This window comes from Gadus morhua, chromosome 9, assembly GCF_902167405.1.
Source record: "Gadus morhua chromosome 9, gadMor3.0, whole genome shotgun sequence".
Taxonomy (NCBI): Eukaryota; Metazoa; Chordata; class Actinopteri; order Gadiformes; family Gadidae; genus Gadus; species Gadus morhua.
Window position 1 is genome coordinate 23,499,626 of NC_044056.1, and position 24,161 is coordinate 23,523,786.

General features: G+C 45.5%; 2 protein-coding genes across 2 annotated transcripts; both read left to right on the forward strand.

The window, feature by feature from the left end:
• Nucleotides 1–78: 78 nt before the first annotated feature.
• myo5c (myosin VC) lies at nt 79–16,477 on the forward strand. Its single transcript, XM_030365888.1, has 40 exons — nt 79–222; nt 1,452–1,562; nt 1,641–1,812; nt 2,024–2,168; nt 2,439–2,595; nt 2,840–2,983; nt 3,060–3,141; nt 3,338–3,445; nt 3,532–3,638; nt 3,794–4,059; nt 4,147–4,228; nt 4,329–4,469; nt 4,614–4,736; nt 4,828–4,911; nt 4,984–5,115; nt 5,313–5,410; nt 5,982–6,068; nt 6,186–6,297; nt 6,414–6,625; nt 6,730–6,895; nt 8,044–8,190; nt 8,624–8,788; nt 8,916–9,009; nt 9,569–9,632; nt 9,781–10,055; nt 10,735–10,798; nt 10,895–10,975; nt 11,208–11,388; nt 11,495–11,588; nt 11,703–11,766; nt 11,856–12,024; nt 12,368–12,452; nt 12,542–12,640; nt 13,092–13,246; nt 13,547–13,636; nt 13,789–13,939; nt 14,221–14,506; nt 14,823–14,997; nt 15,093–15,173; nt 15,302–16,477. Exons 1-40 carry the CDS (start codon nt 196–198, stop codon nt 15,452–15,454), a joined length of 5,229 nt encoding a protein of 1,742 aa, XP_030221748.1. The 5' UTR covers nt 79–195; the 3' UTR covers nt 15,455–16,477.
• Nucleotides 16,478–16,892: 415 nt separating this feature from the next.
• On the forward strand, nt 16,893–21,382 carry gnb5a (guanine nucleotide binding protein (G protein), beta 5a). The gene is made up of 11 exons (XM_030365889.1): nt 16,893–17,145; nt 17,510–17,646; nt 17,776–17,817; nt 17,899–17,975; nt 18,080–18,212; nt 19,163–19,306; nt 19,397–19,488; nt 19,848–19,896; nt 20,063–20,159; nt 20,247–20,413; nt 20,519–21,382. The coding sequence occupies exons 1-11, from the start codon at nt 17,010–17,012 to the stop codon at nt 20,528–20,530; spliced, it is 1,086 nt and encodes a 361-aa protein (XP_030221749.1). The 5' UTR covers nt 16,893–17,009; the 3' UTR covers nt 20,531–21,382.
• The last annotated feature ends 2,779 nt before the right edge of the window (nt 21,383–24,161 follow it).

The following is a 24,161-nucleotide window of genomic DNA, read 5'->3' on the forward strand; positions in this document are numbered from 1 at the left end:
AGAGAGTCAAAGTCCGGCGCGCAGAGGAGCGCAAAAGATCGCAGAGGAACGCAAAATGTCACGCCGCAGTTCACCTGTTGCCTGAAGGTGCGCAACAAACACCAGTCGTTCCTAGGCTACCCTGGGAGCACCACATTGTTCCAGCGGAAGAATAAAACGCACAGCAGTCGAAGTGGATAACAATAATGCTTGAGAATGACCTTGTTGGAGCTCTACACAGAGGTAGGAGAGTTTCATATCCATATGAACGATTTATTGTGTATAGTTCGGGGTAATACTTAGATCCTTTTCTGTGACACAGAAGGACATCCGCTGGCATATGGAAAGACACATTGCAGTTTCACTTCGTTTGCGTTTAAGGCAAACTTCGGAATTATTCATTGTCTATATTGATTTTTAAATGTTTTTGAGGTCCTTAGACTGCAGGATTCGACTACATAAACAGGCTAAATGTACATTATTCTCAGAACGAATGAAGGAAGTAAACCGTTTCCCTTCGATAGCAATTGCGATATGTACAATTTGACACTACTGAATAAACTCGTAATTTACATTCCCGAAGTATTACAAATATTAAATATAACCACAAGCGGTGATTAACGGGGTCAGAGCAAAATTAAAAGTCAAGAAAACACTAATGGAAGATGTATAAATATGACAAATAACTATGAAGGAAAGATGTGGATGACGATGTTCCACTTTATGCAATACTGTGTGCCTCGCTTTCAGGTGAGCTGCAAAGCAATTGCCGAATGTAATGTTCAGCATGCTATAATCGGGATTCGAACTCTCATCCTAAGGATCACCTTTACAAGGCATTATCCCATTGAGCCATTGATGAACCTGAACTTCATCTTCATTCACATGGTCAAAACGTCTATTGATAAGCATACAACATCCAGAAACCTACAAGCACACATTTCTCAAGTGAATTAAGGGCTTTCTTAAAAGAGCACAGATCTGAAAAATTGCACTGTTAATTGTATCCACCTAATAATAGCCGTATGGTAGTTATACAATAACAAAATGGTCATATAGGCAAAATGGTTTGAGATTGTGGAAGTTTGGCTTTTCTATGAAATTGTGGGAAAAGTAAATATCTTTAGAGCAGAAGAACAGGGTGAAAAAGATGCATCTGATTTTAGAGATGAATACGATGAAAGAATTTTGAGTCCAGGTCAATCTAGTAAGAAGAAATAAGGCTATTTCATGTTTTTTTCCATAGCGCCACCTTTGGGTGTACTACCACAAATTTGGGTTTATGGGTAGTGGGGGTTAATGGTAACCATACCCTAAACATGTCAAGAGTTTTCGACTTACAGTATAGGACCTTGTCTTCCATTCTGGTTTTGCTGCCAGACTTGCTGACTACAGCAAAGTATCTCATTGCGTAGCGGGCAGACACAGCTTTGCTGCTCGGACCCCTAACTAGTTCCTCGACATCCCTTTAGTACAACAGAGTATGGGTTCCAGATCCAAAACACGTATGGAAGTCTGCAGAGATTATCAGAGACTTCCATCTTGGCAACAGTGTGCTGGATCTGCGTCTTGAAGATGGCACAGTGAGTCAAATAAAAAGATAAATCAAATGCAGAAGCCAGGTGCAGCTATAGCAACATCTGACCAATCTTCTTCTTCAGGAATACCAGTTCAAGGTTGACCTGGAGAGCCCCCTGCTCCCCCACCTCCGGAATCCCGACATCCTAGTAGGAGAGAACGACCTGACGGCTCTCAGCTACCTTCACGAACCTGCTGTTCTTCACAACCTCAGAGTGCGCTTTGTGGAGTCCAAAATCATCTACACCTACTGCGGTAGGCCTGCTAGTGGGGCAACATGAGCTGCTGAAACGCATGAATAAAGCACCAACAGCATAGGACTGCTCTCTGCTCCATTTCCTTATTTGCAGGCCAAGCATTATGTGCATGTGGCAGTAAATCTCTTCAAACATATCAGCTCTTGAAACTCTTTGTGAAACCGTGATAAAGCACAGCGTGGACTCTCGCTATACTTCCTTGTTTGCAGGCATCATATTGGTGGCAGTAAACCCCTACAAACAGCTGCATATCTACGGGGATGCCGTCATCCAGGCCTACTCAGGCCAGAACATGGGGGACATGGACCCCCACATATTTGCAGTGGCAGAAGAGGCTTATAAACAGATGGCCAGGTACGAATGTGTTATAATAATACATAATACTAATACTTTCCAGCACATAGGCTATGTAGGATGTAAGATAGAAAGCCACCTGTCGAATGTGCTTACACACCGTCCCAACAACCAATAAACTCATTGGGCCAGTGTGTCATATCTGCTATATCTGCTGCTGGTGGTTTGCTGCGGAGACCAGCTTCAACCAGCCTTCTTGAGTCGGGTGTTGGAGTTTGTAGGGTCCAATGTGTAATCACCCTAACACCTACACTGACATCCCATTGACAGAAACCGCAAGAATCAGTCCATCATCGTCAGCGGGGAGTCGGGCGCAGGGAAGACTGTGTCTGCCCGCTACGCAATGAGGTACTTTGCTGTAGTCAGCAAGTCTGGCAGCAAAACCAGAGTGGAAGACAAGGTCCTGGCCTCCAATCCCATCACTGAGGTAGGAACCCAATGCACGGCGGCCATGAAAGAGGGGTGCTTCGCTCCTTGTGAGCGTAATCTCACGAGTGGACATTGACCAGACAGAAAGCTATGTTTCCATGATCTAGTATTTCAATTAAAAATGTCATACACTTTTCAAATTATCATAAAATGTCAACACATTTCAAGTCATTTATGACTAGTTCACTCATCATTTGTGGTGGATGCATTAATGCCACAGGCCTTGTGTGTCTTTATGCCAGGCGATAGGCAACGCAAAGACCACTAGGAACTATAACAGCAGTAGGTTTGGAAAGTACACCGAGATCAGCTTCGACAAGCAGTACCGCATCATCGGAGCCAACATGAGGACATATCTTCTGGAGAAATCCAGAGTGGTCTTCCAGGTAGTTTTAAAGAAAATAACTGGAGGAGATGTGTTATTATGGAGGGGTGTTGTTGAAGTGCCTTTGTCCTTTGCAGGCAGAGAATGAGCGTAACTACCACATCTTTTACCAGATGTGTGCCTGTGCAGAACTGCCTGAGTTCCAGACTCTGAGATTGTGTGAGTTGTTACTACTGTCTTACTACTGTTCACAGTGAGGGTCTTAAGAACACAACTGCCAACGTCAAAATGACACTTCTCATGAGCCCCCGATTTCACCCTGTCCTCTTCTGGGTCTCTCAAGGCAAAGCAGTTGACCTTGTGTTATCTGTCTGTGCTCCTGATTATAATGTAGAAGTGTTTGTTTAATCTTTAGCGAGCGCAGATAAGTTCCAGTACACAAGCATGAGTGGAGAAATCGGGATCGAAGGTGTGGATGACAGAAGAGACATGGAAGAGACACGGAAGACCTTCTCTCTGTTGGGTAAGCGTTCCAAATAATGGCTCTCCTCAAACAGCTTTTTTAAACTCCACACTACTTACACTCCTTCCCTCACCGCTCTCCACCAGGACTGACCGACGAGTTTCAGTCTGATGTGTTCCGGGTTCTGGCGGCCATATTGCATTTGGGAAATGTTCAGATCAAAGCCGCCGGTGGTGAACACTCCTCTGTCCCTGTGAGTCGCAATGCAGCTTTTCATGTATTTTGCACAACCTTCAGGGTTCCGCTGGGGTTACACTCCCAGCTCAAAGGTCTGAGGTTTGAAGCCCCACCATCTCTAACCCTAACTTACTTCATCCTTTAAACCCGATTGTCCCTCTCCTCTCCCAGTCCAGTGACCCCCACCTGGTGGTGTTCTGCGACCTGTTGCATGTCAGTGCCCCGGAGCTGTGTCGCTGGCTGTGTAACCGCAGGATGGTGCTGGTGATGGAGACGGTGGTGATGCCGGTGCCCCCGGAGCGGGCCACCAGTGCCCGCGACGCCCTGGCCAAGCAGGTCTATGCCAAGCTGTTCGACTGCGTCATCCAGAAGATCAACGCCGCACTGAAAGTCCCGGGAATACAACATGCCTTCGTAGGCGTCCTCGACATCTACGGGTAAGGGGACGTCTGAATCTTTGTTGCTTTAGTTTGAATCATCCATACCTTCTGTGGTTGATTGTCTTTTTGCTGCTTTGTTAACAGGTTTGAGACGTTTGACACCAACAGCTTCGAACAATTCTGTATTAATTACGCAAATGAGAAACTTCAGCAGCAGTTTAACTTGGTACAGCGTGAAACTTACGTCGAAACCCAAATATCCTTTTGTACCGACCTGCTCATAAGCGGTTTAGTATAACCATTAGTCTCTGTGTTGTTTGGATTAGCACGTGTTCAAACTTGAGCAGGAGGAGTACATGAAGGAGGACATCCCATGGACCCTGATCGATTTCTATGACAACCAGCCAGTCATTGATCTGATTGAAGCCAAGATGGGGATTCTAGATCTCCTGGATGAAGAATGTCTGGTGAGATGATCAAGCTAAGTTTATGATCCAACTTTCCTTCACTTGCTAGCTTCAAGTCGGTGATTTGGCTCTTTTTATTCTGATGTTCATATCATACATGTTTGACCTATGTGTTTCTCTGTCTCCTGGTTGACCATCGTCCAGTTTCCTCAAGGAACAGATCAGAACTGGCTTCAGAAGCTGTACAACTACCTGCACGACAACCCTCTTTTTGAGAAGCCAAGAATGTCCAATGAGGCCTTTATGATCCAACACTTTGCAGACAAGGTGTGTGTGGTCATGAGGTGCCGGTGTCTACTCAGTATCGACGAATAGTGCCATGACAGCAACAATAAAACCTCTGCTCTTTCTTTCACAGGTAGAATACCAGAGCAAAGGATTTCTGGAGAAGAACAGAGATGCACTCTATGAGGACTTGTTGGAGATCATGCGAGCCAGCAAGGTATTCATTGAATAATTTACCATATCAAGGTAGATACGTCCTCCATATTTCAACATGTTCCTTCTTCATCAGTTTGAATTCCTGGCCAACTTCTTTCATGAAGAGGCGCAGAGCATTAAACCCACGAAGGGTTTTCAAGTGAAGTCTGCCCGACCTGGGGTGAAGCCAGCCAATAAGGAGCTAAGGACCACAGTGGGAGATAAGGTGAACATGTTTACTGTGTACACTACGCACAGCGACAGCCAAACAACCATATCTTGTATTTGCTTTACAGTTTGGAATGGCGCCCTTCAGTTTGGATTTTGTGTTTGTTTTGTCGTTTTTTTCTTTTATTATTGCTGATATCTGGTTTTCCATGGGATCTGGCGTTCCTGGTGCTCCTGGCGTTCCTGGTTCTATAGTTCCGCAGTTCCCTCTACCTTCTGATGGAGACCTTGAACGCCACCACCCCTCACTATGTGCGCTGCATTAAGCCCAACGATGAGAAGCTGCCCTTCGAGTGAGTCCAGACTCAGGGCGCGGGCGGGGGGCGCAGCTTCGGTGGCCGAACTAATATCTGCAACCTTTTTTAATAATATGTGTACCTAACTTTTGGTGTTTGAATTGGAGAATCATGTAAACTGGACTACATTCTTATAATTTGTATAATCAAAGGTGCAGTGTGTAGGATTTAGAGCCATCTAGTGGTGAAGTTGCAGATTGCAGATTGAAACCAACTGACCACCCCATCTGCACCGTTAGATGTCACTCAATGCTTCAAACTGAATCATTAATTGAATAACTACGGATTCAAAACTCCACATTCCGCTGCCTCATCCAGCACACGTTTAGAACAAAGATGGCGGCTTAGTGAATAAACACAATTAAAACGCACACCGGTATTTGTAGAACCAAAATGGCCTTGTGAATAATGTGTGTGTGTGTGTGTGTGTGTGTGTGTGTGTGTGTCGGTGTGTGTGTGTGTGTGTGCGTGTGTGTGTGTGTGTGTGTATGTGTGTGTGTGTGTGCGTGTGTGTGTGTGTGTGTGTGTGTGTGTGTGTGTGTGCGTGTGCGTGTGTGTGTATGTGAAGGTATGACTCCAGGAGGGTGGTGCAGCAGCTGCGGGCCTGTGGAGTCCTTGAGACGATTCATATCAGCGCTCAGAGCTACCCCTCCAGGTACGACACTGGCAGCACTGGACTTCATACTGTCATGTTGGTCGAATAGTAGTGTTAAGGATGATGATATTTCACGGCTAATGTAACATGTGCTGTACTTCCCATGTTGGTCTGCAGGTGGACATACATTGAGTTTTACAACCGCTACAGTATCCTGATGACTCCAATGGAGTTGACCGTTAAGGACAAGCAACAAGCCTGCAAGACTGCAGTGCAAAGGATAATTCAGGTTCAACAACGCCTGTATAGGGAATATGTTTAAGTAACACCAGAAGGTATTGTTATTAACATCAATCACTTAGTGCTGCCTACGAGTGTCTCACTTTGGTGCTGTTCTACTTCAAGGATTCAAACCAGTACAAATTTGGCCGGACCAAGATCTTCTTCAGGGCTGGTCAGGTGGCGTACCTGGAGAAGCTGCGTCTGGACCGGCTCCGCGGGGCCTGCGTGATCCTCCAGAAGCATGTCCGGGGCTGGAGCCAGAGGAGGTGGTACCTCCGGACCAGAGAGGCCGTCATCGTGCTGCAGCAGTACGTTCGCGGACAGAGACAGATCCGGTGAGGAGTTTTAAAAAGGTCCAGGTCCAATTGGATTATTCTTGTTTGTTTGTTCTACCAATAAGCAGTGAGTGTCTCCTGACTATGGTTTGTTCCCCCAACAGTAAGATGGTGAGCGCTGCGGCCATCAAACATGGCTGGGCAGCGCTAGTCCTCCAGAGACACTGGAGAGGCTATAGGATGAGGCAGATCTACCTGCTGGTCCGCCTGTCCACTGTGACCATACAGGCTTTCACCCGGGGTTGGATCGCCCGCAGACGATACAAAAAGGTTTGATTTGAACCAAAATGTTTTTTATTGTTGTATTAAGTTAAGGTATGATACTTAAGATATTTCAAGCTAAGGTGACATTTCCAGACTAATTCTCTACTGTTTATTAGTCAAACTCTTCATTTTCGATCTACAAGGAACGTTATCAACCGGTTCAGATAAAATTACTCTGGACGCTCTTTGATAGAAAAACAATCAGAGCAACGAAACGTGTGACTTTACGATTAGTGATGGTTGGTAAATTATACTTTAACGAATACTTTCAAAGTACGCAGACGTGTCTCTCTCATCAACAAAGACTTTGAATGCAGTTCTTTGATCCTCTTTGAGAGAATACATACTGTCGAGTTTATTAAATGTGGTGGTTATGGTGGACTCAACGGATCAAAATCATCGGCAGCCATCTTGGTCGTTTTCACTTCAAGGGCCTTTGTTCAGACGTGGTATCAAACACGTCCAATATAGGTTGGGATTGGCCCGGTCTGGCTTTGGCCAGGGCCACAAGTCTCCAAAGTTTTGTCCTACAGTCTATATTTAAATCAACATTTTCATTTAGCGGACCCATTTGGCCAAAGCTTCCGCTTGTCCACACTGGTTGACGAGTGTCAATTCTTCCAAAAGGTGCTTGAATTCATTCTCTTGGTGTCTGGTGTTGGTGTCTGGTTGGTAAACGTGTAGGCCGTGTGATCTCGCAGAACAAAAAGAACCGTGGGTTATCGGAGAGACTCCCCAGCTTGGCCAGCACCTCTGTCAGACCGTGGTCGGCTGGAAATCTGTCTGGATGGGAGCTGCCTGAGCAAATAATAAACTGGCTCACAGCCAAATTCCCCTTAAATCAAGTCTAAATTAAAAAACAAACAAACATCGACTACGCTTTAAAATCATGGATTGCAGAAAATACGAATTGTGAGATTTGTCTACTCAGCCACAGTTGGAGTGATGAACCAGTCAGTGTCTACATTAAGGAATGGGTTTGAGAGCACATATACAGCAACGATTGTTTGCGTATTGTACTACTTTTTAAATTAAAGTCACCCTTGATTTGAACGATATTTGTATTTGAGCTTAGCTTAGCATCTTGCTGAGGTCCAGAGTCTAATCGACTGTAACCCGGTGTTGTTCTGCTCCACCTGTCTCCTCCTCCTCAGATGGTGGAGGTGCAGAAGGCCCTGGTCCTACAGAAGTATGCTCGCGCCTGGCTGGCCCGCCGCCGCTTCCAGACCATGAGGCGGCTGGTCATCAACGTCCAGCTGTCCTTCCGCGTTCAGAACCTCAGGAAAAAGATTGAGGACCAGGTGAGGCCTGTCCCTTAGGGTGACCGTAGCTCAGGAGGTAGAGCGGTTTGATTGGTAACCGGAAGGTTTCTAGTTCGATCCCCGGCTCCTCCTAGAATCTGATCCCCGGATTCTAGATTCTATGAATCTAGAATCTGAATTGGTTCTAGCGCTGCACTGTGTGCAATGACTTCATGCAATTGTACAAGTATATGTGATGGATATGTAAATGGAGAAGAAGGGAACATCAGGGGCCAACAGTCCCCAATAGCATCATCCTAGAGTCTACATTTATATCAACATCTGTCAACATTTACATTGAGGGGACACGTTTAGCCAAAGCTTACATTGTCCACACTGGTTGACCCGTCTCAATACGTCAAATTCACCCTTGAATCTTTTCCCATTTGGTTGGTATCTGGTTGGTAAACCCGTGGACCGTGCGATCTCCCAGAACAAAGAGAACCGAGGACTAGTGGAGAGGCTCACCAGCCTGGCCAGCAGCCACGGTCAGACCATGGACCGGCTCCACGGGCTTGAGGCCCAGCTGCAGAAGGCCGCCGGGGAGAAGGTCTCCCTGGAAAGCAGACAGAAGAAGGCCAAAGAGGACCGTAGTCAGGTCAGTGGGGGTCGAACTTGGGGACATGAAGCCCAGACACACGCCTGACTGGTGTTGCCTCATGTCTGCCATCAGATGTTCCAGTCCCCTTCTTTAGATCTTCTGTCTTATCTTCTTTTTACTGAAGGAACTGGCACAGCTTCAGAGGGAGATGGAGGCTCGGACACTTGAAAAGCAAACCCTGGAGAAAAACGTAGAGGTTTCCTCCAAAGAAGCTAAGGGTGAGAATTCTGTATTTATTGAAGCCTCTTCTTCTAGTCTTTGGAGATAATCATTTTTACTAGAGCTGTCAAGCGATTAAAATATTTAATCGTGATTAATCGCATTAATGTCATAGTTAACTCTAATTAATCGCGATTAATCGCAAATTATTTTTCTATGCTAAATATCCCTTGATTTTTTTGTCCCATAATTCTTCTCATTTTAATTCTCTTATCAACATGGTGAAGTGCATCGGCTTGCCTTGTGCAAATGATTTTTTATTGATAACAACATTGGCATATACACTGATCAAAACAGGACGATACAAAAAAAGAGCCTATAGTGCAATTAAACGACTGCTTTGAACAAATGTCATTTGAACATAGCAGTCAGGCTACTGCTTCTTTGTTTTGAGCCAAAGAAAAAAAAAAAAAAAAAAAAAAATTTTTTTTTTGTTCTAAAATAATTGAGTTAATCGCGCGATAAAAAATTTAACGCCGTTAAATTTGGTTTGCGTTAACGCCGTTAATAATGCGTTTAACTGACAGCTCTAATTTTTACACATGATTATCTCCGCAGACCGCTTTGATCAAATGAAGACAGTGCTGAAGGAAGAGAAAGAAACCGAGGAAAGACTGAGAAAGTAGGTTTCACAGGGGTGAGCTTTAACATGGGCCTTAACAAGAGAGGGGTAGGGAGGGGAGGCTTTAACATGGAGGGGGATGGAAGGGAAGGGAGGGGGAGGCGGTTTTGTGTACAGAATCCAACCCTCATGGCTTTCTTGTCGTCAGGATTGCAGAGAACAACATGGAGATCCTGAGGGAGGACCACGAGAAAGAGGTGGTGGAGCTGACGGAGGAGATCAGGAGGCTGAAGGAGGAGCGGGGTCGTCTGCAGCTGCAGATGGGCCAGGAAGGCCAGGTCAACTCGGACCTCCAGGAGCAGGTGGTGCAGCTCGCCAAGCACGTGAAGACCATCCCCGAGCTCCGCAAGGACCTCCGCAGCCTGCAGACCCTGAGAGACGCCACAAACCGGAGGAGGGGGGAGCAGGCGGAGCAGGCCAGAGGTACTCACCTGCAGCGATTGCAAACCCCCGGGCCCCGGACCCGTTAGTACCGGGCCTTGAAATATTTCCAGAAAATAAAAAAATATATAAAGTATATAGTCTTTATACAGTATTTTTTTTTTTTTTCATCATATTTTATCTATATTATTTTATTAACTTTACGAGTCATGTTATTTCATCTTAAAATCATAGCTTCATAGCATAAGATATAAAATCTATCAATATGCAACTAAACCACTGTAAATGAAGCACTGTAAGTGTCTTTGCACTACTTTTGTGTTTATTGAAGTCGCAGGTGATTCTGTGTTTCTTTTAAAAATTGTAGTTTTTTACATTATTGCTTTTGTTGAACGGAGCCTGAGACTAAAGCGTTTCATTGCTGTTGCTTTAATTGTTGTGAATATGACTAATAAACCAACATGAAAAACAGCCATATCCTTTGTTTCAAAGGATGTATCTTAAAATGAAGGCATTCAAATTTACTCATGGACCAACAAATCTTTTTATGAATATGTCGGTCCTCGGAACAAAAAAGGTTTGGAATCCCTGCTCTACTGTTACACTGCAGGACTTTTCTATTTTTCTTTGTCTTGAGTCCCTCCCATGCCTTCAAGCTGACTTGTGTGCTAATGCAACATTTCATATGCTAATTTAACGCTTTATTTTGTTTCTCCTGTAGCCAAAATGAGTGTGATTAGAAGACAGCTCCTTGGCGGTGTGGCTGAAGAGGAGTTTATTTTTGGGTAATGTACAATATTCACTATGGTGTACATGTTTTAGATATCAATTTGGTCATATGGAGATTGGTGTTATGGTTGTCTTTTGTTTTATGGCTGAAGGTCGAGTTCAGATGACCTTGAAAACCACGGCGACATCGGAGATCTGCTCACTGCTTTTGACGGTCTTCAGAAAGCGACCAGGTTTGATTGAGTTATTATACTTTTATACTTTCTGCGGACTCATTTTACCGACTAGCATTCTTCTTGGATTGGTGGTCTTCAACATTGTCTAAAAGAGACACTTCTTCACCTCTTTGATTCAATGTGTGTGTGCCTTTTAATGTGTGAGTGCAAATGTTTTGCTGAGAATATGGAATGGTGTCTGTGCTTCAACATAAAGTAGTCCTATGAAATAATCCTCCATTGACTGCAGCATGCTGGAAAACCAAAGGAGGGAGCAGAATGAGAACTGGGAGAACCAGGTGCACGGCCTGACGCTGAAACTGGAGCACCTCCAGAAGGAAAACAACCAGTTACAGAAGCTGTTCCACGAGAAGAGCAACGTCAACGAGGACATTCGCCAGGAGGTGGCCAGACTCAGCGGGGAGAACTCAGTACGTGACCACAGAGATTCTGCTCGCTGGCATTGCTCTCCAAGTGATGGGAGGGTCTTACTGCGGCCTACCTCATTTATTTTTGGTTTTGTTTTCTTATTCAAAGATCATACCAGAGCTAAAGCAACAAGTTTCTGAGCTGCAGAGACAGAAGCAGGACCTGGAGGCTCATGTTGAAGTGCAGTCCAGAGAGATCGCTGGTTGGAAGAACAAAACCAAAACACTGCATCACAAATTCACGAATTCTATACCGGGGATCTTGTGGTGATGTGTTTTCTAACATATCTCCTTTCATTATACCTTCCACTGGATAGAGAAAACAGACCAGATCACCAACAATCTGCAGAAGAAGATCGAAGAGGAGCAGTCCCAGTGCATGTGAGTGAAGCTCACATTGTGTCCCCACTGTGGGGATTAATATATTATTTATATGGCTCTTAGCTGAAATGTGTGTCGCTGCTGCTCAGGCACTTGAAGCAGCAGGCAGAGGAGCTTGAGACGGACAGGACGGAACTCCACGGGAGGGTGGAGGAGCTCCAGGAGCAGAACCAGCAGCTCCTCAAGCAGCACTTGGCGGAGAGTGAGGCCAAGACGAGGCTGAGTCAAGAGGCTTCGCAGCTAACAGCTGACAATATGGTATGTGTGTGTGTGTGTGTGTGTGTGTGTGTGTGTGTGTGTGTGTGTGTGTGTGTGTGTGTGCGTGTATGTGTGCGTTTGTGTGTGTGTTTGGTATGTGTGTGTGTGTGTGTGTGTGTATCTGTGTTTTGTGAAGTTGATCTAATTAAAGTGGTGTTGGTATAGTTTTAAGATTCTCTTTTCGTTCACACTGATTGACTTACCTTGAACATATCCCTCGGTTGGTTGTGCCCTCAGGGAATTGGGTTTTGTTCAAACAATGACATTATTGCTGCAATGAAAAAACTGCATATTGCAGGTTGAAGCCTTCATAAATATAATATACCATTGTACACTGTGACAGGACTTTGAAGAGCAGCTGGACAAGAAGGACCGCCTGATTAAGAAACTCCAGAGTCAGATAAAGAGCCTTGAGAAATCAGAGAGAGGTTTGTGTTTTTGGACTTTGCACTGTGATGGTGTCATCTTAACCTATTCTCCTCTAACTGCTATATTGTGATTATTTTATTCCCTGCAGCCAAGTCAGCCTCTTCCCCGGCGATCCCCAAGGATTACCTGGGTATGCTGGAGTGTAAGAGAGAGGACGAGACCAGGCTGATTCAAAACATCATCCTGGGTACTTGTCCATTTCTTTCACCTTGCTACAGGACTCACAATCAGGCCTGTTGATAACATTAAGTTCATTAGTAACGTACAACGTTCAATGCATTCTACCATGAAGATAAGACCTAAAAAGTGCAAGAATCATAAGAGAACATAAAATCAATTAAATAAGAAACTGCTTAAAGTACTACATTATGGAAACAAGAGTTAGAGAAAGACATATATGATTATATTTTATTATTATTTCTTATTATTTATATTCAATTCAACTTCAATTTCCTTCATGGAAATGGTCGACAAAACTCATCTGTTAGGACAGATGCAGTCCTAACAGATGAGTTGAGTTGAACCCTGAGAGGGAGTGCTTTGTTAACCCCTGACCTGTTGACCCCTGAGGGGCATGTTGTTGACCTCTGACCTGTTGACCCCTGAGAGGCGTGTTGTTAACCCCTGTCTGTGCTCAGACCTGAAGCCCCGGGGCGTGGTGGTCAACATGATCCCCGGTCTGGCCGCCTATATCATCTACATGTGCATCCGCCACTCGGACTACCTCAATGACGGCACCAAGCTCAAGAGCCTGATGAACGGCGTCATCACCGGGGTCAAGGCGGTCATCAAGGTGAGGCGGCCCAGAGCCTGCTACCTGCTCACCACACACAGGACTGCATGGGCAGTACGGATAATGGGGACCCAGGGTCGATTCTCTCTCTTTCAGCCCAGTCCCTTATCTGTCTTTACTGTCCTGTCTTTACACAAACAGAAAGCCTGTTAAAACATCGTATTAAAAGGCAGATTTTGGAGTATAAATTCATTATACTGTTGGCGGTGCTTAGAAAGCAGGCAGAGGAAAGGGATGGACATAATAACAGTGTGTACTGTTGGCAGTCTTACCAAAAATGTGTTTTGTGTTTCTTTACAGGACCATCAAAAAGACTTTGAAACACTTTCATTTTGGCTCTCTAACACGAATCACCTGATCAACTGTTTAAAACAGTACAGCGGAGAGGAGGTATGCCTTTTTTTTTATTCTGTGTGTGTGTTTTTGTCTTGTGGGGGGGGGGGGGGGGGGGTAAAGATATATATCTGTGTGTGTGTGTGTGTGTGTGTTATCCATTCTTGTTAATGTGTGGATTAAATCAAGTCTTTCCATTTCTCAAACAGGAGTTCATGAAGCAGAACACACCGCGGCAGAACAACAACTGCTTGAAGAACTTTGACCTCTCCGAGCACCGGCAGATCCTCAGTGACCTGGCCATCCACATCTATCACCGCTTCCTCACCGTCATGGAGAAGACCCTCACCCCAATGATAGGTCTGTCCCACACAGCGGCCTTAAACCCTTGTTTCACAGTGCACCTGCTGTGTCTCCCTGCAGATCACTCTGGAATTGAGGCAGGTTGAAAGATGTAAGACAATGTTTCATGTAATGAGAAAGTAGGAGTGCCTTGTCAATTAAATATCTACAGACAGGTTCCAGACTCCCGCTCCAGTGGGCTGTTGGTCTGGCGATGCGCGGCAAGCCTAACGCGGTGTCTGGTTGGAAGCCTTCCATGTCCTGTCCTCTGACGTTTCTCTCCGTGTCCCTGTGAGCAGTGCCTGGCATGCTGGAGCACGAGAGCCTGCAGGGTGTCTTCAGCATGAAGCCCCCGGGCTTCAGGCAGCGCTCGGCCAGCGCCCCCCCGGGCGCCGAGGCCCACACCATCACCTCCGTCCTGCAGATGCTCAGCTCCTTCCACGGCACCATGACGCAGCACGGCATGGAGGCCGGCCTCCTCCGGCAGGCCGTCAAGCAGCTCTTCTTCCTCACCGGCGCCGTCACCCTCAACAACATCCTGCTGCGCAAGGACCTGTGCTCCTGCAGGAAGGGCATGCAGATCAGGTGGGTGTGTGGGTTTCGTTAGAGTGTGTTTGTGTGTTGGTTTGGTAGAGTTTGTGTGTGGGGGTTTGTTTGAGTTTGTGTGTGTGTGTGTATGTGTGTGTGTGTGTGTGTGTGTGTGTGTGTGTGTGTGTGTGTGTGTGTGTGTGTGTGTGTGTGTGTGTGTGTGTGTGTGTGTGTGTGTGTGTGTGTGTCTGTATTTGTGGGGGCGTGGCCATGTGTTTTTGTGTGTGTGTGTTGGCCTGAGTGCATATAAACATGTATGCATATGAACAATAGAGTCAAAGTCAACCCGGAGCCTTGTGCGCTGTGTGGTCAGGTGTAACATCAGCTACCTGGAGGAGTGGCTGAAGGAGCAGGGACTGGGGGCCTCCAGCGCCATGGACACCCTGAAGCCTTTGTCCCAGGCTGCCTGGCTGCTGCAGGTCAACAAGTCCACCGACGAGGACGCCAAGGACATCGCCGACAACTGCACCGAGCTCAACCCCGTCCAGGTGCCGTGGCGTGATGCCGTGGTTTTGTTTGCCACGCCACATAGAACCAAACCCACCTCATGCTCTCATCGTGTTTTCTGGGTTTCTGTTTGTAGATCATCAAGATCCTGAACTCCTACACGCCGATCGATGCTTTTGAGAAAAGAGTGACGTCTTCCTTTGTTCGCAAAGTCCAGGTGCGTTGTGCAGCTCATTGGTCTTCTGATATCATTTCCATTCAATTTGGCTCAAACACACGGTGATGATACAGTACTGTGTCTTTCTTCAACACACACTCCTTTCTTCCCTCCCCCTCTAATGCCAGGCTCAGCTGCAGGACCACGAGGGCTCCAACCAGCTGATGCTGGACACACAGTACCGCTTCCAGGTCACCTTCCCCTTCTGCCCGTCCCCTCAGGCTCTGGAGCTGCTGCAGGTCCCAAGCAGTCTGCACCTGGGCTTCCTCACCCGACTATAACACCACAACCCTAGCCCTAACCCTAGCCCTAAACCCTAACTCTAACCCTAGCCCTAACCCTAGCCCCAGCAGTCTGCACCTGGGCTGACTCTGACCACCCCTTATCACCCAAACTATCACATTCCTCTAGCACGCCAACCAAGCTTAATGATTGGCCTATTCTTTGATTTTTAGAATGTTATTGTAAATTGATGCATCATTGTTAAATTAATTGTAAAATAATTGCATATATATGTGTCTCTCTCGATATGATTATAAATGTACATCTATTTATAACTATATCTCTCTCTCATGGGAGACTGTTCTGAACAGAGACCGAGTCCGAGATGCAAACGTCCATAGTTCCCAGTCGTAGTTCCTTCCATGACGCAGAACGTGAAATCCTATGCCTCCTCACAGTTTGTGAACCTTCCACTCTGCTCCGGACGCATGGAGCATTACTTCTGTGACGTCTAAGTGCCTTATAGTATACTCTTTGACGTCACGATGAAGGGACACCGGTGGCCAAGTGTGCGTGGACATGTACTGCTCTCGCTATGTGTCTGTCTGCTTAAGTGTGGGATGCGGTGTTTGAGAGATGGTCAAGCCTCTCGGATACTTCTAGTATAACATTGGCCAAACAGGTGGAACTCATTCTGGCCAGCCGTTGACTTAGTTGTGGGGGTCCAAGAGAGGACTAGACTTCCCCGAGACCTTTAGTATAACGCCACGTTGTTTGGAGCATTTCATATACAACACGTCATTATAACGCAAATAAGAAAATTGTTTACTAAAAAAGTATCACAAACTTGCCAGGGGTCGTAACCATAGTGATTACCCCACCCCTCTCCAAGTCCTTGCCAGAACTTTCAGCCGAAAAAGTATTTTTTATAATCTCATAGTGTTCGAATTACAGCTGAAACAGGAAGTTCACTTGCATTTTAGTTTTCTTCTTAGTTTAATGAAGTTAATGTATGAAGTTCTTTACTTTTCCTGATATTCAACTGTAGTTTATTTAATAAAAGCCAGAAATGTTTTTCCTTATTTTTGGAATAGTGTGTGTGTGTGTGTGTGTGTGTGTGTGTGTGTGTGTGTGTGTGTGTGTGTGTGTGTGTGTGTGTGTGTGTGTGTGTGCGTGCGTGTGTGCGTGTGCATGTGTGCGCGTGCGTGTGTGATCTATATTAGTTGATTTCAGTGGATTGAGACAATTCACGAAGATGCCCCGAAAAATGAGGAGCAGCTAATATTGTTATTATTTTGAATCTATTTAAAAAATATGTAATGTTTGATGAGTCGTTCTTATTATTATAATTCGATTATTATTAGGGCTATAATTAGTATCATTAGTTGTCTTAGTATTATTAGCGTTCGGATTTAACCTTTGATGTGTGTGTGGTGATTAAACGGTTCCGCTAAGACACGGTTGAGGTGAGGATACAGGCTGAGCATCGCCACACAATCTCCTCCCCTAGAAACTAGACGAGCGTCTTTTTCCATGTGACGTCACGACGGCAACATCAGCTGGGAGCCAGGTCCACCTCTCTGCTGCCCATCGCTGCTCGTAGAACACAGATACATGAGATCCCCTGTCATCCCTGAAATGGCGACACAGGAGGTTCAACCCACCGAGACCCTCTGCAATCTCAAGACCGAGTCGGAGACGCTGAAGTCGAAGCTCGAAGAGGAAAGGGCAAAGCTGCACGATGTCGAGTGTGAGTAGTGTGAGGTTTTCATAGGCCCGATTCATCTCTGTGTCCGAGTCCGAGTCCGTGTGTTGTCGCTAAATGATCCAGTGATATTTCCTCATGGATGTGCGGGGTCGCTCATGGTTTTCTCTGCAGTGTTTAATACGATGATTGCAGACCTCATCTGCAATTACAGACCATCTCCGTGTCTCATTGAGGCGATATGAAATTCCTATTGCTTTTTGGCAATGTGAAGGAGCTTAAAAAATTAATCAACTCTAAAACGCATCATAAAGCTCATGCCTACTTTGGTTTAATAGCTTATGTAGAAATAATGAATCAGCTGGATCCGGTTTAATTCCCTTCTGACGGGGGTGCACTGTGTTTACAGTACACCAAGTGGCAGAGAAGATCGAGGGGTTGGGCCAGTTCATCATGAAGACTCGGAGAACTCTGAAGGGCCATGGCAACAAAGTTCTTTGCATGGACTGGTGCAAGGACAAGAGACGGATTGTCAGCTCTTCACAGGTGTGGAAATCAGCCGTCGGCTAGAACCCATACCCAGACTTACCCCACGATTCCCCGCTCTTACTGCAGACAAGCAGGTACTCTGTTGTGATATTGGCAATAATCAAAATCTTCTATTTGTTGTGATAGGACGGGAAAGTCATTGTATGGGATGCGTTCACCACCAACAAGGTATTGTCATTGTTATGCATAATCAATGGATTTGCATAAATACTATATTTTCCCGAATCAATGAATACATTGTGTTTTTAGGAGCATGCAGTGACGATGCCTTGCACCTGGGTAATGGCCTGTGCCTACGCACCCTCCGGCTGTGCAGTTGCATGTGGGTCAGTGTCTCATCCTAATCTCACATTCCTCCATCCCTCATTATAATAAATGCATATTAATTTCATCAGGTACTGTGATGCTAAACCAACATTTGATTGAACAGGGGCCTGGATAACAAATGCTCAGTCTACCCTCTGTCTCTGGACAAGAACGAAAACCTGGCAGCTAAGAAGAAGTCTGTTGCCATGCACACAAACTACCTGTCTGCCTGCAGCTTCACCAACTCAGACATGCAGGTGAGAGCGGCTCGGAGACTCAAGTCCAGTGGAAGGATTGATTAGAGCCTTTACCACCACCAGGCTTCACCTGCACAATGGGGGAGCTCCATTGGACTGAATGATCCCGGGGTTTTAAGCCCTTCAATCATGGCCAATCAAACACCTGTCCATACGCCTTCTACACCTTGTTCTACTGGAAGGTTGAGGGATCAACCTTCCAGCAACTGAACACAGGATCAATTCAAAGACTACAACATAATGCAAAGAACCCTTTGCACCTTATTGACAGCATCAATCATTCACAGCATTCCATTGTAACCACCATTTAAATACTGCTGTTTTAGGCTTTTCCAAATAAGAGAAGCCATAAAAGTGATGGACAACAGGAACTAAAAATGTAAATACCCATAAAATATCATAGAGGGATGTTTCCATTGCACACCTTCTGAATATCTTAAAAAATATCAAAAAGTACACCACCTCCATGTGGAGGTGGTGCTTCTCCAAAGTGCCGTCACATGCTGTCACTAGGCACTGTGAGGACCTGGCTCAAAGGTCCACATTAAAAACTGTCCCCACAGGATTAAAGGATAATGTAAGAAATTCATTAGAAATAATAATAACATAAGAATACAACCTGTAATCGGTTGTGAGTTAAGTGAAGGGATGACTGGAACATGTGCTGTACGGATGATGACGGGTGTAAACACAACATATAACTTCACATAACACTAAACCTTAAACTAAAACAAAATATAAAACCAAACCAAAGCCAAATCTAACCTTGCTGTGTGGGGAGGTTGTTTGATTCCATCAAACATCCTTTTCTGTTGCTTAATGCACACCTTGCTCAACCTCAATAACATAATTACAAATTAATTACGGATTACTGACATCCTCACTTTAAATGATTGTTATAACATGACATATTCTCAACAGCTACGACCGTATTCTCCTTTATAAACCAGATCCTGACATCCAGCGGCGACGGAACATGTGCATTATGGGATGTGGAGAGTGGCCAGCTGCTGCAGAGTTTCCATGGCCACGCAGCCGACGTGCTCTGTCTGGACCTGGCCCCGTCCGAGACCGGAAACACCTTTGTCTCAGGGGTGAGAAGGACTGGCTGCCATGTTTAACACGGTGTTGTCTTTGTTACATATGTCTGCAGCTACTAAAACCTTCTTATGTGTGCTTCGAAGGGCTGTGATAAGAAGGCCAATGTGTGGGACATGCGGTCAGGACAATGCATCCAGTCTTTTGAGACCCATGACTCAGACATCAACAGTGTCAGGTAAGGGTTTCATGAGGTACGTTCTGTGTGAAATCTATATCGAGGTAAATATATGAACATATCATTTTGGAATGAATACATTTATTATTGAGTCTAAGTCATACAATTAATTATAAATTATAGAATAATTAAGTATACAATTAAATTAGTGATATAGAGATTGTTCCCTTTGTAATCGGAAGACCATGGAATGCACGTTACAAAATATACAAATTGTTGTTATTCACATTAACCAAATGAATATAAGGCTGTGAGTTTACGGCCTACGTGGGCTACAAGCCGCTCACACACGCCATGTCCAAGACATGTGCACGTTATGTTTTGTAACGTGCACATGTCTTCTCTATCAATTCCAACAGGTACTACCCCAGTGGAGATGCGTTTGCATCTGGCTCTGACGATGCTACTGTGAGTGATCAACGATTGTATTACTACTATAGTACTATGCTACACAATTCACACCTCATTTCACCCCAAAGCTCCTGTCCCACTGAAGGTGGCTCATGTCATGCAGCTGGCTGCACATTTAAACTGCTCTGCTGAGACTGGAACGTACTTTGTGTTTGTATCACAGTGCCGTCTATATGACCTGAGAGCGGACAGAGAGGTCGCCATTTATTCCAAAGAAAGCATCATTTTTGGTGTCTCCAGTGTTGACTTTTCTCTCAGTGGTAAGAGTTTTTAAAGATGTTTTACAACACCTGCTCATTGAGTTCCTAGTGCATGCAGACGTTATTTGATTGCCGTTTGCGTTCCAGGGAGGCTACTTTTCGCCGGCTACAATGACTACACCATCAACGTGTGGGACGTTCTGAAGGGAACCCGGGTGTCCATTCTGTTTGGCCACGAGAACCGGGTCAGCACCCTGCGGGTGTCCCCCGACGGGACGGGTTTCTGCACCGGGTCCTGGGACCACACCCTCAGGGTAGGGCGACCTCTGTCTGCAGCACTCTGTTCGGGAGGGCTTACTATGACAACGTTGGGTACTGTCATTTGTAATGTCACATGTTTTTATCTTATTTGTTTCCAGGTCTGGGCTTGAGGAGGTAGATGGAGAGGCAGAGGAAGACTTAGTAATGGAGAGAGCTATTGGAGAGAAGATGCTCAAAGTTCAGTTTGCTTGAGTACAATCATGAAAATAGTGTCTCATAGTCTGTTTTATATATACACATATATATATATATATATATTTATATATATATATATACATACATACATATATAATACTAAATGATGACACTGGGCACTGTATATACATCCGTGATAAAAAATACATTTATAGGATTATTCGACCTTGTGGAATAATACAGTATACTGTAGTATGATAAGCAAAATTGCACAATATTCAGGGTAATGGCTATAGTTACTTGTGAAATTTATATTTCAGACAGTTACAATTGTACAATGTCAATTTAGGATAGAGGTGAAATGAAATGATATGGTAGGATATTGTTTTGCACCCAGGAAGACGATATGCGTCCGAATTTTATATCCTATAACACACATCACCTACCCCTGAACTGCCTGTGTTTTCAGTTACTTACATGGCAATATGACTATGGTTTAGGTGAACGGTAAGTGGTCATGTTATTTTTTGGATTCTTTCAAGCCTGAAGCTGGTTCTTACTTTTATTCCCCCCTGATCTACAAATCACTTGCGTTATGTGCACAATCCACCACATAAAATACCCCCTGAATTACTAGGTCCCCTTTCCATAACATGTGAAAATATGTTTAAGCTCTCAGAACTTGGTCCCCCTCATTGAGATATCTTATGTCTGTGATTTCATATTTATTGCAATTATTTTATTGTAGCTAAGTGTACATATCAGTTATTTAAGGAAATGTTATGAATACCATATATACAAAAACAATAAATCGGGATTTCAAGATTCAAGATTTCTTATTTTGTCACATGCATAGTAATAGGCCTACCTGTACAACAAGCATTGAAATGTAATCCTGACTTCGCTTCAAGACTGCGCTGACACTCAACTTGATAATATAAGTTAGAAAGACATATAATCATAAATAGGTTTAAAAATACATTATTATCATAACATGGTCAAACAAAGCCTAGACTACTAAAAGTGCTTGCTTAAAGTGCAGGGTTTATTGAACAGTTTGAATTTAAAAGAGGTGTTAGTTGACTGACTTAATTTTATTATTATTTAATTTATTATTTTGTTGCTTTTGTGTAAGTCTTATCTAAAGATGACATATTATACCACCAGGTGTGATTAGCCGCTTCAAGCCGTTGTGAAAATCCGCCACCTCTGACATCACAATTGGGCGTGTCACCCTAGATGTGTGCCGGATGGATCATGGTGTGATCCAGATGCCTCGGACACCAGGGGCCTTTACGAATAGTCAAATCTCCTAACCTTTTTGCCTCCTTTCCTTAACCTTTGTGGAAATCGTCAGCGGGTCAAAGAGGGATGAAAATGTGCTTCCTTTTGAACATAGCGAAAGACAGCACTGCTTAAAATGAATTAGACTCGACTTTTCCTAACCTACGTCTGATCTCTAGCGTGGAACTACAGTTTTCCGTAGTTGCCCAACTATAATGTCAGTCAGAAGAGTCAAAACGGTTTGTAACTGCTAGACACACTCACATCTTTTGGTATAATTTGTCGTCTTTAAATAAATAGGTACTTTTTTGCATCACTCCATGTGCCTCCAGTGAAAATTAAAATAATCAAGAAATTTAACAAAGTAGTTACAGACATATTTTTTGTGATTGGTAAACCCATAGACAAACATCAAAATATTTATTACATTTAGGGACGAAAATACGTCCTCGATATGTTATTGTTTTTTCCATTTACAAACCTTTAAGGGATAGTTCCGAATTTTGGGCATAGGTCCTGATTCCCAAGTTAGCCTTGGTGTTTTTTATCATTGAAGACAGTTTTCAGCACATTTCATTCTAGTTGCAGGGTTTGCTGGTGCTAGGTTAGCGCACGGCAACGGGCAATACTAGCCCGCTGATAAAACAGTCTTACCCACTCCACAGTACACCCGAGGAAAATCAACTATAACGCCAGACGGTCGATGTAAATGTCTGTGTTGATAGAATAATGTTAGAAATAAAACCAACCTTGCATTACATTGCATTTTGAGGGACTTACTGTAGCTGTGTTCGAAATCGTTCCCTATTCACTCACTAGTGCCTATATAGTGTTCATGAAGTAGTGCACTACATAGATACATACATACAAACAAGAATTCGGACACTACGCTGAACATTTCTAAACGTCATTTGCGTCAGTAAATGCGCAGGTTATTTATGTGACGCAGACAGATGCGCCCACATCACATCATGTAAACAAACGGGCACTCATGAAGAAAGCTGGAGGTGGTATTGATGTTAAATGTTACATTACCTTGATCAAGGTTGTTTTTATTAATTTTCTAACCCTAACCCTAACCCAGAACCCATAATGTAGTCACTACACCAGCCCCCCCAGTGTTCACCTCAATATTCAAAATCCTCGCGGCGAGGAGGGCATATGGCCCGGCCCCTACGCCTGTAGGCAAAGTCAGGAGGTGCGGGAGGAGGCGTGACATCGTCCATCACATCCTCTTGTTGGGCGGGGCGGGGGGCAGCGACAACCGGAGGGCCGCAAGCTGTGGGGGCTTGTAGGGGTTGGAGGGGGGGGACGGCCACGGCGTGGCAGGGGGGGTAGGACAGGGGGGGGGCGGCCCCTGCGCAGTGGCAGAGCCAAGTCCGGGGGCAGTTCAAGGTCCAAGTGAGCCGGTTTGAGGCAACCAACAGACACACACTCAGGCTTACCCCCCATGTCAACCATGAAGTTCTTGGCTCCTGCCTCGATGACACGGAAGGGTCCGTCATAGGGAGGTCGTAGCGGAGCCCTGTGGCCGTCGTGGTGGATGAAAACATAACCCGCTGACTGCAGCTCCGGTGGCACCCGCGAAGCAGGGACGCCATGCCGTGTGGTCGGGACCGGGGCTAAGGACCTGGCGCCGTCCAGCAGGGAGGCACGCTGAGTGGAGGCGGACCAGGGCTCGGTCGACTTGGGGATGAAGTCACCAGGGACCCGCAGCGCCTGTCCGAATACCAGCTCGGCCGACGATGACCGTAGGTCCTCCTTGGGCGCTGTCCTGAGCCCTAGCATGACCCACGGCAGTTTGTCGAGCCAGTTGCTGTCCGTGAGGCTGGCTCGAAGGGCAGCCTTCATGGAGCGATGAAAGCGCTCCACAAGTCCGTTAGCCTGCGGGTGGTAGGCAGTAGTGCGGTGAAGCTTGACCCCCAGATTCTCCGCCACCGCCGCCCACAGCTCTGAAGAAAAAAGCGGGCCACGGTCAGAGGAGAGGTCAGCAGGAGTGCCGTAGCGGGAGACCCACACCGCGATGAACGCCCGGGCCAGGTCGGGGGCTGTCGTTGAGGAGAGCGGGACGGCCTCCGGCCAGCGCGTCGTCCTGTACACCATGGTAAAGAGGTAGGTGAAGCCCTGCGAGGGGGGCAGGGGTCCCACCAGGTCCACGTTGACATTGTCGAACCTCCGCTCTGGCACCGAGAACTGTTCCAGAGGGGCCTTGACATGGCGATGCACCTTGGCACGTTGACAGGCAGTGCAAGTGTCGACAAAGGCCCTCACATCCCTCTTGAGCCCGTGCCAGATGAACTTCTCTGACACCAGCCGCGAGGA

Bases quoted from the DNA above. Each gene is read 5' to 3' on its own strand.
- myo5c (XM_030365888.1), top strand. From the start codon at position 196: ATGACCTTGTTGGAGCTCTACACAGAG. The intron at 1,813-2,023 runs GTAGGCCTGCTA...CCTTGTTTGCAG, and splicing joins AATCATCTACACCTACTGCG to GCATCATATTGGTGGCAGTA. The intron at 2,596-2,839 runs GTAGGAACCCAA...TCTTTATGCCAG, and splicing joins CCTCCAATCCCATCACTGAG to GCGATAGGCAACGCAAAGAC.
- gnb5a (XM_030365889.1), top strand. From the start codon at position 17,010: ATGAGATCCCCTGTCATCCCTGAAATGGCGACACAGGAGGTTCAACCC. The intron at 17,146-17,509 runs GTGAGTAGTGTG...CTGTGTTTACAG, and splicing joins AAAGCTGCACGATGTCGAGT to TACACCAAGTGGCAGAGAAG. The intron at 19,489-19,847 runs GTAAGGGTTTCA...CAATTCCAACAG, and splicing joins TCAGACATCAACAGTGTCAG to GTACTACCCCAGTGGAGATG.